We start from the raw sequence: 19,313 nt of genomic DNA on the forward strand, positions 1-19,313 counted from the left end.
AAAGAAGAATCCTGAATAGAATGTTATACCCTTTAAAAGCATGTCCTCCAATGCATAAAATCTATGTCGATGATTATTATATTGGAGGACCTCTTGATCACTACCACTTTTGTAATGGTTTTTGTTTCCGGAAACTACTCTAATCTACCACTATTTTCTCAAAAGTGCATGAAATACCACTATCGCAGTGGACCTGTCCTAATCTACCACCAACAATGGCTCTCCCCGTCGAGATGTCAAATCCACTAACACACACTAGCGGTGCCAAGTACAAGGCTTTTCTATAGCATGGCGAGAGTTTTTGATTCTTTGTGCTTAAAAATATTAATTTTAGGCTATTTTACTATTTTTAATTATCATATTCCACTTAACAAATGAAAATTTTGAATCTTAAGGTGCTTTTAAGGAAAAGAAGAGCTAACAAATGTTGAATAAACTCATCACTTTAACCAATATTATAATTTAAATAGTAATAAATTAAAACTTCCGTGACACAAATGGTTGCTTATTTTATTCACTTAAAAGTTTTGAAGGCTAGAAGCCTAGAAAACATGGTATAAATTTCTTGCTTTAAATCATTACTTTCAAGTTTACTATTATATAACGTTATATAGGCAACAAAAGATTAAAAATTTGAGTTCGTAGAAATAATTTTAGCTTAATCCATCCACATAATAATTTTTTGCTACTCGTTGCTAACTAAGACTAAAATACATCAGCTTTTCTCTAATGGAGATGTCATAATTGATACGGCAGCTAAGTCATTTGGCTCATTGCTTTATAGCAATTTTTTTTTTTTTTTTTTTTTTTAACAACAAACAAAGATGGAGTTAGTTTATTATTTAATGTGGGTCTCCTATCATTCACAAATAGGTTACAACTTTTATCTATTTTAAATTATTTTTATTTTTATTTTCTTAAAAGCGGTTGTAGTGGGATCAATATATAATAAAACAATAATTTAACACACCACTTGGAATGAAAGAAATTTTGACTTCTTTAACCGCCCACTTTAGCCTTCAAATAAAATTTTGACAATTTATATTTGACATCATAATTAGAAATGCTCCAACAATTCTGGTTATTGAAACTAAAAGAAAGGAATTTTCTCAAGGGGTAGTGAATTGGGTAATGCTAGAAAGATTAAATTTATAAACTAAATGATGTGTCACAATAAGAAATAAATACATTAATCAACACTAAAATAATAATCTAATCATCAATTTCTATGTCATTTACTTTATAAAATTTAGTATCCCTAACATTAATTACCCGAGTGAATTTCACAGACTCGATCCTTTCTACTTTCTACATACTCTTGTTAATTTTTATCTATTGATATTTCTCAATTCATTCAAACCGATGGTTGAAAAGTAAAAGAGACGTGTGAAAAATAAAAATAGATGTGTGTGGGTCCATCCTTTCTAAAAAAAATGATCTCTAGTTCAACCACGTGATAGAGGTGAATCTGTATAAACTCCCATAAAACCTAACCACACAATTCACATGATACAAGCAAATCACACAATTCACATGACAGGAGGTGGCCCTTTATAAATACCCATAAAAACTAAGGAACTAATCACACAATTCACAGGTCCCAACCCGATCGATGAGAGGCGCGCACCTCCCGTACTGAATTTCTGCTTCCGCACCTGACTTGCTTTTGCCTACATAAAAGATTCAGTTGGACCAAAAACTATTCAAAAAATGGAAGAACTTACATCCTCTTGTTGTTCACCCACATTTCAACGTCGTGTGCGGTTCATAGTTCAGAACAGGCCTGAATGCTGGCTCTATGCAATTTTCTGGCAAGCCTCCAAAGACAGCATCAGTGACCAAGTTGCGTTATCATGGGCTGGTGGCCATTTCAACAACCCTAGGGATCGCGTGTCATCCAACAGAAGCAACAGAGTGATCACCAATAACTACCAACCCAAATTAGGGTTCAGCAATATGGAGAAAAAGAAGACGGCAGGTAATTAGCAACAGAGATGAAGACGTGGTGGACTTGGACATGCGGCTGCTGGCCAACAATCATGACGGCACTGGCGATGCTACTGATGACTCGACCGGTTTTACTTTTACGGCGTTTCGTTAAACCAATCTTTTGCTGCAGGCCAAGCGAGTAAAAATATTCTGGGACGTGCATTTTGTTCTGGTGGTTTTGTTTGGCTTGCAGGTGACCATGAGCTTCAATTATACGAGTGTGAGAGAGTGAAGGAAGCAAGAATGCATGGGATTCAAACTTTGGTTTGTATTACTACTTCATGTGGGGTACTTGAACTGGCTTCTTCGGATGTAATCATGCAAGATTGGGGTCTTGTGCACCTATCAAAATCACTCTTTGGATCCGACCAGAAGAACAACAAATTCCTGATCCCCTAGAAAAGATATTTCTTTCAGGAGGTCAAAAAGAATTCACCATACAAGGTAACCACCAATTATTTACATAGATTTAGGGTGCCCTCTCTAAAAATATGTCATTATGCACTTTTTTGTTAATTAAATTTTTCTTTGTGATTTTATGACTTTGTAAATGCATGATGACATTTTTGAGTGTCAATAATAATTATTTTAAATTATATTAAATTAGAGAGTGTGATTTTTTACTTGGTACCAAAGGCTAGCCAGCTGGTCGACAATTATGTAATTTAAGTATCGATGTTTATTAATGATATGAACGACATTTTTTATAATTGATAAAGTGTCGATATGTTGATAATTTGAATAGTCGGACATGCAACATGGTTAGAATCTAAGAAGAATATTCGCAATAATATGGTCAACTAGTTATTTGTATCGAATAATCTTTTCTGCATTGATAAAATTAATTAGTAGGAAATTAGATTGTCATCTTTAAATAAAAGCATTATTATTACTACTGTTATTTACTTTGGTTGTGGTAAGTCTATGTCCTTGAAACCTTAAACCCTAAACATTCACAGGATTCTTGATTCAAACCCTAAATTTTTTCGTTAACACCAATATTTTATTATTTTTTACCAGAAGGTGGTGCAAATGAACCCATTATCCATACAGACAGGTCATCAACAGGCTCATCTTATGACTCTTTTGGCAATTTCACCCCTGCGAATACATAGAACCCTCAATCAAAAAAGAGGGGAAGACCATCATCTTCAAACCATGGAGCTACAAGTAGACAATCACAACTACTGAACCATGTTGAGGCAGAGAAACAAGGGAGGGATAAGCTCAACCATCGAATATGTCTCCTTCGTTCTGTTGTTCCCAACGTGTCAGAAATGGACAGGTCCTCTTTGCTCGCTGATGCCGTGGCGTACATGAACCAGCTCAAAGGTAAGGTTGACAAACTGGAGGCCAAAATCCAAGCACAACCACCCCAAAAACCCGTACTCACTAGCCAAAGCACCAGATCCATAACTGATGAACTTGATCAATGTTCAAGTTGTAGTAATAATTATAGTAACAACAACAACCACAGCAATAATAATGATAATTTAAATTTGAATAATAATAATGATAAGGTTAGAGGAACTAATGTTTTGGAAGTGGATGTGAAGATTGTGGGATCAAATCAAGCCAGGATTCGAGTTCAGTGTCCGGATCAAGACTGCCCTTATGCTAGATTGATGAATGCACTCAAGGGACTTGAGTTACAAGTTTACCATGCGAGCATATCAAGTGTCAAACGATGTTGTGGTAGGACTGCCTTATGGCTTCACTAGCGAGGAGGCCTTGACACTTGGTATTATAAAAAGATGGTACAACTAGAAGAGATTTTTCAGTATGATGAGAACACTACTACTCCGCACATAAGTGTAATAATACAATTGGTTGAAAACTTCAAAAAAAAAAAAAAAACAAAATTTAACCAATTGTATCTTAATATACCTAATCATGTTCCTGCAGATTGAAAAATTTCTCTACAAGTAGATCTAGATATTTCAATTCAAAAGCGTAGGTAGTTAATGAGGATAATGTTTCTCATTGAGTATCCCACTCTACTTCTTTTGTATTGTTTGTTGTAGCTTTTCTTATTTATTTTAAAGACTATTGATATTCTGCTCCAAATTAATTTAAACTCAAGTACATAGTCAAGCACAGTCCGTTCTAACTAATATAAAATATCGTCAACCTTTTTTAGCTTATTTAAACTTGGTGCAAGGTGAGATTTAATATGTTACACTAGTTAAAGTACCTTAACTTTCTAATTTAATATGTAGTGACCCCCACCAACATTATGACTGTAAGCTCCCACCACCATCGTTGTCACTTTCCCCATAAGGTTCCTCCTCTTCAGTTGCAATGTCCTAGACCAGTGAAATGAGTCCACTCAGAATTTTCTCTAAATTTTTTATACAAAAATATATTTTACTTTGTTCAACATTACTTTGGTGAAAATACCTTTCTTGTAACTTGTAATACCGTCAAGAGCCCTTGCATGTCAAGGAACAAACAAATCTTGGCCCTCGTCGCCATTCACACTGAATCACCGATCACGCGACAGCACCTTTTGTTCAACATGCACAGACTCCACGTGCCGCATATCCAATCCCGACAACTCGCCACGTACATCTAAGAGTCGGTTAATCTGAAACTGAAACTAATGAAATCAAACGCATCAAAACGAAGCAGTTAATTCAATCAATAACAAAAAAAAAAAAAAAAAAAAAAAAACAGAAGATGGCGTCGGCGTTGAAGATGAACACAGTGTTTGCCTACACGGTGGTGTACGTGAAGGACGTGGCTATATCCACCGCCTTCTACTCCAAAGCCTTCGGCTACAATATTCGTCGCTTGGACGGCTCTAACAGGTGCAAAAATAGTTAGGGAATGAATTTGCACACACATTTTTTCTCGTTTCAATTATTTGTTATTTACTTATTAACTGTATATACAGAGGTGTCGTAAATAATTAAGACGAAATTTAATGATTTATGATGATGATGATATTGTTGATAGATGGGGGGAGTTGGAAAGCGGGCAAACCACTATTGCGTTCACGCCGCTACGACAGCACGCGACCGATATTCTGACGGGTGCTGTCCACACCCCCAACCTCCGGCCGCAAGAGGCAGCCGGTTGAGGTTTGCTTTGCATACCTTGACGTTGATGCTGCCTACAAGCTAAAATCCTAATTAGCTGCCTTAACCTATCTTGTTTTTGTCAGTGTTAGAAAACTCACAGGTTGACATGCGTTTATAAATTATTGGATTGTTTAGTCTTTTTAATGAGTTATTTCTGAACATGCGCGGAGTTAAGGATTGATATTTTTATTTGTACTAGTTACTAATGTTTTTAAATTTTGATCCAAGTTTCTAGCATTAATGTAATAATGAATTTACATGTCAGTTACATAATTTTTTTAAATAAAAATTAATAATTGATTTAGAATTTTAATACTCACACTTTTATTAAACTCCTAACTAATTTTCAATTCAAAACATTTCAAAAATAAATTAAAAAATTAGAATAAGTTTGTACCTATTAGCTTTTAAAAAAAATGTTTTCAATTTTTAATCTTATATGTACCTATTCATGTAATTTTTTCAAATTTTAATCTGAAAATGTACTCATTCTTTAATATACCAATTGTTATACGTAAAATGTGCCATTTTTTTTATATAAAATCTATTTAATTATTTATTTTTAAATTTATATGGCTACATTCTTTTTTAATTCACTTCGATCAAAAATTGAAAATCAAGGTTTCAGTTAAAGAATATTCATAGCTACAGACTGCATTCAAAATCTCCCTATTTTTTATTTATTCCTTTTTTGTTGTTTAAATTGGGATTGAGCAGAGGGCGGTGGAGAATGGGGCGGTGCCGGTGAGCCAGCCGGAAGAGAGAGAGTGGGGACAGAAAGTGGGGTACGTAAGAGATCTTTATGGGATCGTGGCGAGGTTGGGAAGCTATGTCAATCCACCAAAAAAGCAGTGATCCTGTTACTGAGATAATCATGAATAAATGAATCTGTAATACGTTTTTTTCCCAGTTTTATGTTACTGAGATAATCATGAATAAATGAAATCTGCAATATGTTACTGGGATAAACGAGTCGTGTGTTTACTTCCAACTGGTAGCTTGCTTGCTTTCCGGATCATCTTTGTGGGGATCCGGGATCAATTAAGTGTGTCAGTTCATCGTTTATCGTGCGGTTAATTTTCGTTAGATACTATTTATATTTAATTTTAAATTTAAAAATTTAAAATAATTTTTAACCGCACGATGTACGATGAATAGACACGATTGATTGATCCTCTAGATCTGCACAAAAAAGAACTGGAGAGGAACCTATTCCGTTATGTACATCATGTATGTCATTTCCCAGTTGAGTCCGAAAACTTATTTGCAAGGGCCTTCATATAAACAATCCTAATTTAAACAAGGAATTTGGCCCGAAAACTTACTTGAGTTCGAAAATTTTAGTATGAGATTATTAAAAAATAATTTATTAAAGTAAAAATAATTTTAAACTGAAATTATTAAAGAAAATTTATTTGAGTCAAAAAACTTTTAGCTTAAGATTATTAAATAATGAATTTGAGAATTTTTTTTTCTTAAAGTATCTTTTAAAAGAAAAATTATGTAAACTATTCTAATTTAATTTTATAAACATTTTAATTAAAAATATTTAAATTTCGATAAATATTAAAAAAATCACTAAATCGATACAATGAAACTAGTGGAACACTATGAAAGAATATGGAACACATGAAAGGTTTTTATAAAATTATTTTAGTCATTAGATTTAAATTTGGAGCATTGAATCTTTTTTATATCATTAGATTTAATCATACTAGATCTTAGCTGTTAGATTCAATAAGTTTATAAATATAGAACTAAAAAAAATATAAATATACAGTGGGTTAACTCGCTAACTTGAATGGAAATCCTGATCTAAATTTGATTCAGAAAACGAGTTTTGAATTAAAAATTCATTTTTGACCCCAAGATTAGAGCAAGGCAGAGTAGATTTAGAACCTAAAGCTCAAAGGCTAAATTTTTACTACTCCAAGAGTTGAAGGCATGTCTCAGTAACATACCTCAGTACATACTAGAACATCCATTTGCATGGACATCCACCATTTTTATACATGTGCGTCCACGTGAAATGCACGCAAACGGGCAAGAAGAAGCTAATAATTTTGTTTGCGAAATAAGAGTTAAACCAGCACGATGATACTTGTTGGAACCAAATTCGCGAAATCATGGTCCCACATTGTCGACTGAAATTGAAAACGACATGAAGCTCGAATCCAATCCATCAAGCAAAACCAAATGTAAGGCAACCAAGGAACCGGATAATTGAATACAGAGATGTTCCATGTTTTAACAATTACTAGACAATGAGAAGAAAAAGAGAGAAGAAGAAGAAGAAACCAACAGAAAAAAAAAAAGCAAAAAGAAATAAAGATATTTTGGGTGAGAAAATCAATGAAATTCTACAAGGGCAAACGTTTTTGCCAATTCACACCTCCTCTCACACGCTTGTGCAGAGAAAATGTTCAACTTGGTAGCAAACATCATATTTGATAATTTCATAGCATCTCCTGTGATTTCCTCACGCAGCGACTGACCTTTTTCTTGAATTCCTCTCTCCGATCTCTCCACTGCTTCTGCAATATTCACAACGGCACAACCTCAGAATACTTGCATATGAAAAACTCATGCAATGGAGATATATTGCTTCTCAATATAACTTTAGCTGTCAATGTGGGGGCATGTTTATGACATTCAGCATCAACTATAGTAGTTCAGAAAACTAAATGAGTTGTGACAATAAAATAAAGGATCACTTACTGCAGCTTCAACATTTGCAGGAGATTCATCATTTGGACTGGATAGCATTGATATTATACTCAAGACTATGCTTTCAACCTGGAAACAACATTTCCACATTTGTAAATGCAGTACCATGGTTTTAATAAAAATAGAGCTAAACGTATCCCTTGAGAAAATGCTTCTTACACCTACTTTTTGCTTCAGAAATACCTTAGATTACCAAGTTCTTTCACAAAAATTATAACGGGGAAAAACCACAAGTTTTAACCAGCAGGAAGGAAATATGAGAACTTGCCAAATGACAGCAGGATGTGATACCACTGAGACAAGCTCCTCCGGACTCGAGATCCAGTGGAAGAGCCCCAAGGTCAGACATCAAAGCCATATTATTGAACCTTAAGATGAGCCTTAGGTTGTTAGGCACAAGGCATGATAGATTGTAGATCTATGTGATGTATTAATAATGATCTGACGACTGCATAAAATCTCATAAATTATGCCTTCTCTTCAACTCTAATGATACCCATGAGAGAGGAGAAATCACTCCCACTGCAAAGGAGTCATGTAATACACACAACATTTTTAGCATTCAAGTGGAGGTGTGATACATGTCATGCCACCAAAAACTCTACCATGTGGACGAGACACTATATAGGTCTATAACTTGCATTACATGCAACATTCACAATTCCTAATAAACCAAAAACTTTCTCTGAGAATGTGCTTTGTAATTTGAGGAGTTTGAATGAAGCTCCATGATTTCCACTTATTGACAATATATTATGAATATTGGAATGAATGTTAACCGAACAAAAAGAGAATCTGCTCCTATCTATTAGGCAAAAAGTAAACATAATAATCGCATGATGATATATAACTGTCACAACAATCAAGCCAGCTGAAGAAAACAAAAATGTTAAGAAATAAATGTAATTGCATTATATGGAACAAAATTATGTCCACTGTTACGAAATCAAAGCCAGTCATATAGACCCTAAAAGGGGTCATGACTTTTGGAGGAAAAAAAAAAAAATGCCCCCGCTTATAAATATTACTTCTAGACTATCTGCTACACCCAACTCTTTCGATAAAAGATGAATTTTGGAACCATCACCCTCACTAAGCTGCCAATTTCTAATCCCACCAACTTTGTTACGTCTGAACAACTGCACATTTGATAAAATAAAATAAAACATAACCATGTTAGGACAAATAGACTCTCTTCCATGTTATGTTTTTTCCTCCTCAAACTCAAATTCATCTGCCTACCATGCTTTCTCTCCCCTATCACCAATCTTTCTCACTCTCTCCCCTTTTAAAATTGACTCTGCAACATAGCCACTCATGTCCCTTCTTTAACTCTGCAGTCCCCATTTACTCCTTTCATTGTCCAAAGGCAACAAAGTCAACTAGACAATCCAGTCATAATCCAACCCCCGTTCTCTTGGATCCCTCTGTAACTGACCTTTCCCACTTTATCTACTTTGTTTTAAACCTGGTCGAGGATTCACTTCAAACTGGGACCCCAGTGCGGCTTAATGTCACTGGTGAAAGCCTCAGAGTGATTATCTAAGATCTTATGTATGCAACAAGTTATCTCCTCATTGAGAAGGGTACTTCTTGTTTTTGTTGGCGACAAAAAGTAATATTCAAGCATATCAATTTTCATTTTTTAATTGTAGTAGCATTCTGAAATAATACCAAGTGATCACAAATGAATGGAATTATGAGTCATTGATCAAATTTGACTCAAATTACTATTATATCATCTGTTATATGATTACTTTGGCTTAAATACATATTTAACATTCCTTTAGTTTTGTTTTCTAAAGCATGCTAATGGCATATTTTACTGGATACACAAATAGTTCCTTGTTCATTTTGTACTGGCTAAACAAGGGACTATTACATACTTTATTCAATTTTATTTTTCAATTTTTGTCTATTTAATTTTATTTTCATACTAGCATACGGAAAAACTGAAAATTCCCCATCCATCTCCGAACAAGCTATCTACACAAGGAACGAGATCATAGGTATCAACATGAACATTGTGAAGACAATCTTTGAATCAAGAATTCCTACCATGCAACAGATGCTCTTTCCTACAAATGAAGCAATATGTGGACACTATTTTAAACTAATTCCATACCGTATGGACAGGTGTCCAGCGCTCACTTGCAAGCTCATAACCATTTGGGTCCTCACCAGGGGGGTGAAGAATAGATATGCAAACACGCCCATCAGTATAAACTTCATATGTAAAGTAGCCAAGATCAGTACTCGAAAAACAAGTGCAAATTATCCAAAACTTAGGACTGAAACCAACCATTTGGATGCCATATCTCGGAAGTAAACTTAACCGTCGGAGGGCTGTTCGGATAATTATTTGGAAAGCTCATGATGGCATTGAAAAATCCCCCCTCACTGCAATTAGATAACATGTAGTGATGAGCTTCAATAGGATGATGCATAGTGAAGAATATGATATGGACACAACAAATCTCAAGTGAGCGAAACTTCTTAAATTAATGCTTTGCTTACTAGTGAAAACAGAAGAAGATATTCTCATCCATACTAGTAATAAAACAAACCAACAAAATAGGTTGCTATTCGAGATAATGTAAACAACAAACACTTCCCAAATTTAGGAAATTTGTAAAACATTTCCCCAATTTATAAAAACACTTCCCAAATTTAGGAAATTTGTAAAACATTTCCAACCTAACAATGTGCAACCGATTAAAAGACCTCAATTTTGCCTTCACATACCCTTAAAACCAAACTAAACAACTTTTTTTAAATATGAAACTTTAACAAATTCTAGCTTGAAATAAAACAATTTCGCGAGCTCGTACCACCTTCATTGGACAAAAACCCTAAATTCGTCACCTCAGCTAAAAGTCAAACACAAAATTTAGGAAAACCACAATCAAATTGAAAGCCCAAGAATTTAAATCACCTTTGATCCAATCCAGCATAAAAACATAATAAAAACACTGAAATCGACTATCTTATTATGCGCTAAACCACAAAACCCAATCAATAAAACCATAAAATTGAGCCGGAAACGAATCCGAAAAGGCACTTACTAGAGCGTATCAGGCGGTCCGATAATCGTGACGCTCCACTCAAAGATATTGTTTTCATCGACCAGACCGGCCGAGAATCCGTCGACCGGGTTCTTGCAAAGATCTGCCAAAACAAAATTAAAGAATCAGAATCGGCCAAAAATCAAATAGGTCGGAGAAAACCCAATCCGGTAAACCAATCAACAATCGGAATCAATACAAATTGACTGAATCCAAATCTTTCTAAATACCCTTGAGCTGTTTCTGGAGGAGAAGACTCGCCTGCGTCGCCGCCATGAATCGGCGGTGGAGCTCTCCCGCGACGGTGTAGAGAGAGAAAGAGAGAGGAGAGAGAAAGATCGAGAGATTTCTTGAGCCGACACTTGCGTGTATTTATAGACAGAGAAGGTTCCGAATGCGGCCTCTCCCTCTTTAGTGCGGGCGCCGAGCTGGTTGTGATCGTCTACGCGTATCTTGTGATGGGGTCGGTAAACGGCGATTCATGTGGTGCCACGTGGAAAGGTGTGGTGCCGGTCAACGTGAAAGGAAGTTCTAGTAGCTTCTGCGCGAGGGTGTGAATTTACCGCTCAGATCTAGGATTTGCGGTATCGCTTGTGGGGACCACCGTCAGGGATTGTTGCTTAGCACCTTTTTTTTCTCTTGCCGGAAATTAGAATTTCAGATCTCAAAATCTTTTGAACTGTTTCATCAATAGATTTTTCTAATCTTAAAGCTTTATTTGTCAACATTTCAACTTTCTTATAGAAGGCGGAAAGGTTTCAGATTTGAGCATTCTCAATTTTTGAAAGAGTCATATAGAGCTTTATTTCTCACACTCGTTTATCACCCTTATGAAGAATTAGGAATTTGTCTCAAGCTTACTTGGCAGTTGTGCAATATCGAACATGAGCAAACTGATTAGACGAAATGGCAGAAATAATAGCATTCTTTGCTTTCCTATTAACCATGGCCGAAGCAATTTCTATTTGAGTCAATTCACCTTTTTTCTTAATCACAAACTCTTCATTGACTAGTCTTGATGGAGTCTTCCACTCAAGGGTGAGATAATCAACAGCAATGAGATCTTGAGCCTAAAAAAAGATTTGAAACTTCTCGTTCCAAGCGGCATAATTTGTAACATCAAAGAATGGAGGAGAGTTGCAAGATTCCGCCTACTACTAGTAGCTCCCATAGATCACTCGATGTATATCTAGAGCAAAACTCTGATACCAATTGAAATTGGTACCAGATGGAATAACCTACAATTTAAAATCTATATACGTGTTTGTCTGACTAGTCAGCAACACTCATCAACTAAGATCAGATATGTTAGTCTACTCATAGCAGAAATAGTCAATTCAAGGCTCAGTTTACTAAAGTGTTCCTAGTTAACTAAAATCCAATTCAGTGCACATTTTAACTTTGACAATATTAGTTGCATAGACTTATCTATTTACAAATAATGATGAACATATATCACAAGCAAAGAATAAGATAAGTAAACTAGAAAAGCGATAAATTGCATGGGATGTTTTTGGCAAGAAAAATTCACCTATGTGTTAAAAAACCGGGGGCTCTCCAATGAGTCCAATCCATTAGTGTAAATAAGATTCTTACAAAGACCACACAAGCTCAATTCTTAGATCCCTATCTACGGAGCAGATTTACCTTTGTGCAACATTGATTTACACGAGATGAACTATTTCGGTCTTCACTAAATGGCAGCTCCTTCTGGGCTCTTCACCTTGTGGCACCAATATAAACTCAAATTACGAAATGATAAGATGTTATGATATGCATATAAAATCGAAATTCAAACGACTAGGCAGATTCTTCAGTCAAACAGTTGAAGGAAGAATCTTACTTGAGTCTAAAAGTTTGGTCTAAAAATGGACTTAAAGCTTAAAATCAGACCAAGAACCTAATGCAAAACCTTAAAACAATGCAACCCTAATATACAATCATTGGATGTTTAACGCATAAAGCTGATTTTGCAGCTAGAGTTCCATAAATGAAGAAGAAGAAAGCTCAAAGCTTTGAAAGCACTCTCTCTCTAAAATAAATTCTAAACCTCCAAAAACAAAGAACCCTAGATTTGGGATCTTAACCCAAAAGCATCAGTTTGTTTTTCACCTACCAAGGACACTTGTCGTAAGACAAACTAATCAGAAAAAGATTAAGGGCTGAGATTTGACCATCAGCAGAAAGTTGTCTGGAAGCTCATGTGGGCAACTCTTAATTTGCATGCCCAGCTAGTTGGAAAGCAGCAAGCAATATAGATGTGAAATGCACATGCATGATCAAACCTTCTGAAGTGAAGTGAGCCACATCTTTGATCGTTTAATCCCAACAACAGTAGCCCATAATCAGAGAATATAGTCTAAAACTAAATTGAGCATGTGGTACACAAATGCAATATTTGACAAGGAAAGCTAAACATTAAGACTAGACTTTACAATGTGGCAAATAAAATTTTTGCCTTCCTTATGCCATTAAATGAGGATGAGTTTATCTCGGGACTGTCTACTAATGGAAATTTCTCAATTAAATCCGCTACTTGGATCAAATTAATGATGCTCACATTAAACCTTTCAAAGATTTACAAAGGAAAGTGGAAACTTAATATACCTCATAAAGTTAAGTTTTTTGCTTTGGTTGCTTATAAGAAATAGATTGTCCACGTATAGGAGATTAAGTATTACCCAAATGGTCAAACTCTTTGCCCTTTATGTAATATTGTAGAGGAGGATCAACTACACCGTTTTGTTTACTATACTTATGCTCGAGAAGTTTGGAAACTTTGTAATAATCTGTCTTCACCCCTTTATTACCAATATGAATGATTGGTTAATAGGGATGACAACTTTAGATAAAGATGATCTTTCTGATATTAGTAAAATACTAATTCTTTGTTAGCAAATATGGAATGATATAATTAATTTTGTTTTTAAACAAATTAAACCTTATCCAACTCGTTGTCTAATTGTTGCGGCTTCAATTGGCAAAGATTTCTTGAATGCTATTATGAAACAGGAACCAAGCAAGAGTAAGATCTCAGTCAACACCATTAATTGGAAAGCTCATGCATAAGGCTTCGATAAACTTAATTTTGATGGGTTAGTGGAGGGTTCTTCTGCTGCGGAGGGTTTTATTATCAGAAATCATCAAGGGCAACCCTCTTTGGCGGGGCTTGTCATCTTAGGGCAAACACTATCACCATGGTGGAAGTTCTAGCTTTTGCCAACCATCGTTAATTCAGGAAAATTGTGGTAGACGGGGACTCAAAGATTGTCATTGATGCAGTTGCAAGAAAGTGTGCAGTACCGTGCAAAATTAGGACCATTGTTGAGGACGTTATATGCCTTGCCTTATCATTTGAGCTGATAGAATGGAATCATGCTTACAGGGAAGCAAACTTCACAACAAATGCTATCACTTCCCTTGGGCATAACTATACTAATTTATATGTTTCAGAGGGTGTGTTCTTCCCCAAGCAAAAAATGCTTTCTTGTATGATTCTCGAAGCCTTGGGTGTCACATAAGTTTCTCTTTAATTTAAATCTTATTTCTTCATGGAAAACAAAAAAACAAAAAAAAAAAGTGCTTCAGACTTTTCAATCATTAAATTATAACTTTTGTATTTTCGAATAAACACATTAATCAACAATTAAATAATAATTCAATTAACAACTTTTATATTATTTAACTTATAAAATTTAAGTTACAAATTTTATCTGTCCATTGTTATCCACGTAGAACAAAAGCAGGGAACTCAAATAAAGCAAAAGGATAAACATTTACCCATGATAGCACACTGCCTCATGATGAAAATAAACAATGGGTAAATTTCGAGCAAAAAAGAAGCAAAAGATTTGTGTGGCTTGAAAAGGCTCACCATTTCTCTTTCTTTTTTATTTTTCCTTCTTTTTCTTCAGAGGCTATATATATCTGTAAGCCTGTGCCCCTTGGTTCCTGCACCCATCAGATCTTCCCCACAGAATCGAACTCCTTTTTCTAAAGATGGAACATTTGAACGATCCTTCGGCCTCCTCCGGACGATCTGCTTCTGCTTTTATTTACTTTTGCAAATTGCAAGTCCAACTTTTTTTTCCGTAAATTATTATTATTATCGTCTTTACTCTCTCTTAATACAGCTTTACCACTTTTGATCACCTTTTATTTTCTGGGTTAGTCTCTAATTGCTTACTATTAAATAATACGAATGAATGTTCTTCCTATCACTCTCGACTTAACTTATTAGTTAAGCTCTCCAAAGCTTAAAATAAACAAAAACAAAAAGCATATTAGACTCCCACTAATTAACTTATATATGTCCGTTTAAGATGCCTTAATTGTCACAAACCCTGCACATTGTTAAACTCCCACTAATTAACTTTTGGACCAAAACAAAAAGAAGTGAAAGCTGTTAATCCTTGAACATTGTTAATTAACTTAATCACGTACAGATTATCAATCGATTTAGCTTTTTAATCGCTTTATATACTAACGTTGTTGGTTTTTTGATTTAGTGATTTGTACCATGCAATTTTTTTTAGTACAACAATATATTTTACACTCAAGAGAGGAAAATGTTCGGTTAAACCATACAATGAACAATCTAATTTGATATCGAATTCGTCATCTACGATATTCGAATGTAAAATTTATCACTCACAAATGAAGAAGAATACTAACCGACCGTAGTACTGGATGACTATACCATGCAATTACTATGCAAAACTCATTGTACGTTGATTAGTGATTAATCTTCATAATGCAGAACTAGCGTGCGTTATGAAGTCGATCGCGCGTTATGTTTAACTAGGTCCAGCAGTATGAAGTCGATTAACAATAATTTCCTCAATAAAATATTCGAACCTTTTGTGTTTAACTAGGTTCTCTCTTTTATAAGATCACAAAGATTTTTATTTTCCTTAGTAAAATCCTTAAGATGGAGCAAGCCCCTCTTTTTCTTGCCTTTTATATTCCCTTATTTGAACGGTCAAAATTATGATATATATCTTGTTTTATAGGGAAAAAAAAAAAAAAGAAGTCCCTCAATTGTTTTCTTTCTTTTTCCTTGTGGCAACACTTTTTTTACAACAAAAAAAGCAAGGGATATTATGTTTTTTTATTTTAATAAACAATGTAATTCAAATTTATCTTTATAAAAAATCGAATTTAAAACTTGTAAGTAAACAGAGCTATGTTTAAAACACTACCATTCCGTAACCATCCATTAACATCACACAAATTACACAACCAAACCATCCTCATACACCCCCATAATACACATTTTTTTTTCCTAGGGTAACCCCATAACACACATTACCTTAATTAAACCGCACTAATTAGACCTCTTTTCCCTTTTTTTCTCTGATATTTCACCCCATTAAATCCTAATTTTTATTTAAATAATTAAAAACCGAGACACGGACTTAACTCCAAGTTGAACTACTTGGAAGTAGGAATCATCCTTCTCTCTCGCTGTCTAGTGACAGAAGATCACCTTGAGCTCGCGTGGCGACGAGCACTGGTGCATGAGCGTGGGGCTGTCGTGGGCGAACGTGAAGGTGGTGGGACACGCTTGCTTGAAGAACTGCGAGTAGCCCGAAGCCCGACACGTCTGGGGGCTGTTGTAGTGGTTCCGACAGCACAACTCGTCGGTGCCGAACGCCTCGCACGCGCTCTTGCACGCGACGACGCCCTTCGGTGACGTCACCTTCAGTCGGTCGGGACACGTAGCGAGGAGGTTGGCCTTGCAACCGACGACGGGGCAGACGCCGTGGCCCTCGTGGGGAGTGACGGTGAGTGGGACGTTGAAGCCGTCGACGAGGCTGACGCCATAGGAGTAGAGGTCGGCGGGGCCGCCGTGGTGGAGGCTGATCTGGGCGAGGGTGGAGGGTGTGGCGCCGCCGGCTCCGTTGCACTCGAGGCGGCCGCCGCAGTCTCCGGTGAGGCAGGAGAAGTGAGGTCCGTTTTGGGTGCAGTGGGTGCGGGCCCAGATGCGGCCGGACCAGGGCTGGGTGGGGGCGGGGAAGGAGCGGTGGGTAAGGGCGTTGAGGAAGAAGCCGCCGCGCTCGAGAACGGGGTGGCCGGAGTTGGGCTGGATGGCGGGCCAGATGGGGAAGGGGCAGTTGTTGACGAGAGTGAGGATGGAGGATGAAGGGTAATTGGCGTGAACGACGGCGGAGAGGATGAGGAATGTGGTGGCGGAGAGGAGCGGAAGGGAGTGAAGGTAAGAGCGGGAGAGAGCCATTTCTTTTGGTTTTCTGGATAAACGTGTGTGAGAAAACGTGTAGGGTTTTGGGTGGGTTTTATAGAGAAATGGCATAGACCGATATGGGGGCCATATAGGAATGGAAAGACGAAATTGCCCTTAGGGTTCGGTGTGTCAGAAGGTTCGTGGAGCATGCTTTTTCTGGGTTCTTGTAATGCACAGTACGTACAAGCTTAGTATTAGGGATGAGCATCTTTATCGGATTCTTTTTGTGAGGAGTGAGATGATCATTCAATTACATCCCTTCATCGAAAATTGTATAATAAGAAATTATTATAAATTTTTTTATTTAAAATTAAATATAAATAGTATCTAACGAAAACTACCCACACAATATACAAAGAGCTTATATGATTAAAAGATTTTTGAAATTTTCACGAAGAGAATCCGAAGAGGATCCTCATTCGTCTTTCCAATATTTTGATAGGATTTATTAAGTTAATTCGGGAGTCTTGTATTGGTCAGAATTCAGAAACGAGAACAGAGATAGCAGGATTATATAGGACAAGTATTTTATAGCATGCATTCGTTTAACATGGTAAAAGTATTCGATATAGAACCTCCGTCTACCCTTATAACATCGTCTGAATTTTGTGGATAGAGATGAGCTGGGACTTGCCAAGTGTCAATTCTCTCAATTCAACATTCCTAATTAACCCATATCCACATGCGTATTTTGATCAATTTTATCGATTGCGTGCATACTTGGAGTGAATGATATGATGTTCAGCTATGTTAGTCGTCCATACACAGAAGCACAAATAAAAGCTTTTCATGTTTTTTCAGATTAGTCACATATTACATATTCGTGTCTTTCGAGCTCAAAAAACAACTATATATAAGGAACCGACCACTTAAAAGTGACAACGCATTGCCATTGTAATAGTCTCACGTTACTTAAAAAATGGTCTTTAGCAACAATTATATATATATATATATGATAGAAAAGGCATCGGTCATTCTCTGTAGCTAAAGAGGCTTATAGCATCACAATTTACAAAAACTTTGATATCCCTCTTTAGTAAATGCATCGGTTTTTTTCTCTACTTCTGTTGGCTTAAAACATTATAAACATCAGTCTTTACTTGATTTTTGGTGCCTCATTGACCTAATACAACGGCTTTCGCTCTATTTCATAGCCGCTCATGCATAAGAAAGATTACTATTTTTTACGAGAATTTTTACGGAGTCTGCAGAAATGGTGCTGCTATCCACACACCCCATTTTACTTTTCACACATCCCTTGATAATTTATGCCGTTGATCTTCTTCAATTCATCTAATCCGACGGCCGAAAATTAAAAAAATGTGTGAGAAGTAAGATAGGGTGTGTAGATATCACACTCCTTGCAGAAAATGCAAAAAGTGATGACCGAATCACATATTGTTGTGTAAAAAAATTAAAATGCTCGACAGTCGTAAATGACTTGGGATATCATTACGGTGACATACCAGTGTAAGTTATTCAATCCTTGAATTACAGAAACTGATGGCAGTTCACCAAATATAATAGCAATGAGTATCATCAACAAAAGTGCACCGTTAAATCATAAAATAGTACAAGGAGATTGAATAAGATGTATCCTGCGTAACTAAACAAGAGAAATTAAGAAACTTAAATCAAATCTTGAAAAACCCCAAACAGATGAAGCCATTACCTCACCAACCCAGCAATCCTAGTATAATTTACAAACTCAAAAACCAACAGAAATAACGTCTCAAACTGTAACCAACAAGTCAAAATACAACATAAAAATCTAAAACCCTAAAAATAATTTTATAAAATTGAACAAAAGAAAATTACCAGTAGCTAGGTAAAAAAAGTTACCATTAGCTAGGTCAATTTATCTGGTAAAAATATAATTTCTTCCATCAATTATTCTAAATAATTCAGGAGTCCGTAATGGTCAGAAACTACAGATATCTATAAGCTTAAGGGAGATGGAGGACCACCATTGACCTTGAAACTAAGTTTGAATTTTTACTGGTTGGGGATGAACTAGAACTTGCCAATTGTCGGACATGTCGACATCCCTAGGTTATTCATCTCTCCTTAAAATTTCCAAGTAAAAAGAAATGAATAACAATTTTGAATTATTTAACAAAGAAATAGAAATTCAAGTTTAAAAGACTTGTCATTTTTCAATTTACGTACTAATACTTTATACCATTCCTATTTAACCCATATGCA

The 19,313-nt window shown here is 35.9% G+C and overlaps 2 protein-coding genes and 2 pseudogenes across 2 annotated transcripts; 2 read left to right on the top strand and 2 right to left on the bottom strand.

Annotated features, from left to right (window-relative positions):
* The first annotated feature begins 1,610 nt into the window (after window positions 1–1,610).
* On the top strand, window positions 1,611–4,234 carry LOC103949018 (annotated as a pseudogene).
* Window positions 4,235–4,311: 77 nt separating this feature from the next.
* On the top strand, window positions 4,312–5,927 carry LOC103948980 (annotated as a pseudogene).
* A 1,344-nt stretch (window positions 5,928–7,271) lies between these two features.
* LOC103948981 (ubiquitin-conjugating enzyme E2 7) lies at window positions 7,272–11,254 on the bottom strand. Its single transcript, XM_009360078.3, has 6 exons — window positions 11,095–11,254; window positions 10,865–10,967; window positions 10,102–10,199; window positions 9,925–10,025; window positions 7,791–7,868; window positions 7,272–7,606 (listed from the first exon to the last, which is right to left on the bottom strand). The coding sequence occupies exons 1-6, from the start codon at window positions 11,138–11,140 to the stop codon at window positions 7,529–7,531; spliced, it is 504 nt and encodes a 167-aa protein (XP_009358353.1). The 5' UTR covers window positions 11,141–11,254; the 3' UTR covers window positions 7,272–7,528.
* A 4,798-nt stretch (window positions 11,255–16,052) lies between these two features.
* Window positions 16,053–17,192, bottom strand: LOC103949019 (osmotin-like protein). Its single transcript, XM_048568897.1, has one exon. The coding sequence runs from the start codon at window positions 17,175–17,177 to the stop codon at window positions 16,335–16,337; it is 843 nt and encodes a 280-aa protein (XP_048424854.1). The 5' UTR covers window positions 17,178–17,192; the 3' UTR covers window positions 16,053–16,334.
* Between the last annotated feature and the right edge of the window lie 2,121 nt (window positions 17,193–19,313).

This window comes from the organism of the source record quoted next, unplaced genomic scaffold, assembly GCF_019419815.1.
Source record: "Pyrus x bretschneideri cultivar Hongxiangsu unplaced genomic scaffold, Pyrus_bretschneideri_v1 Contig5, whole genome shotgun sequence".
NCBI classification, from domain to species: Eukaryota; Viridiplantae; Streptophyta; class Magnoliopsida; order Rosales; family Rosaceae; genus Pyrus; species Pyrus x bretschneideri.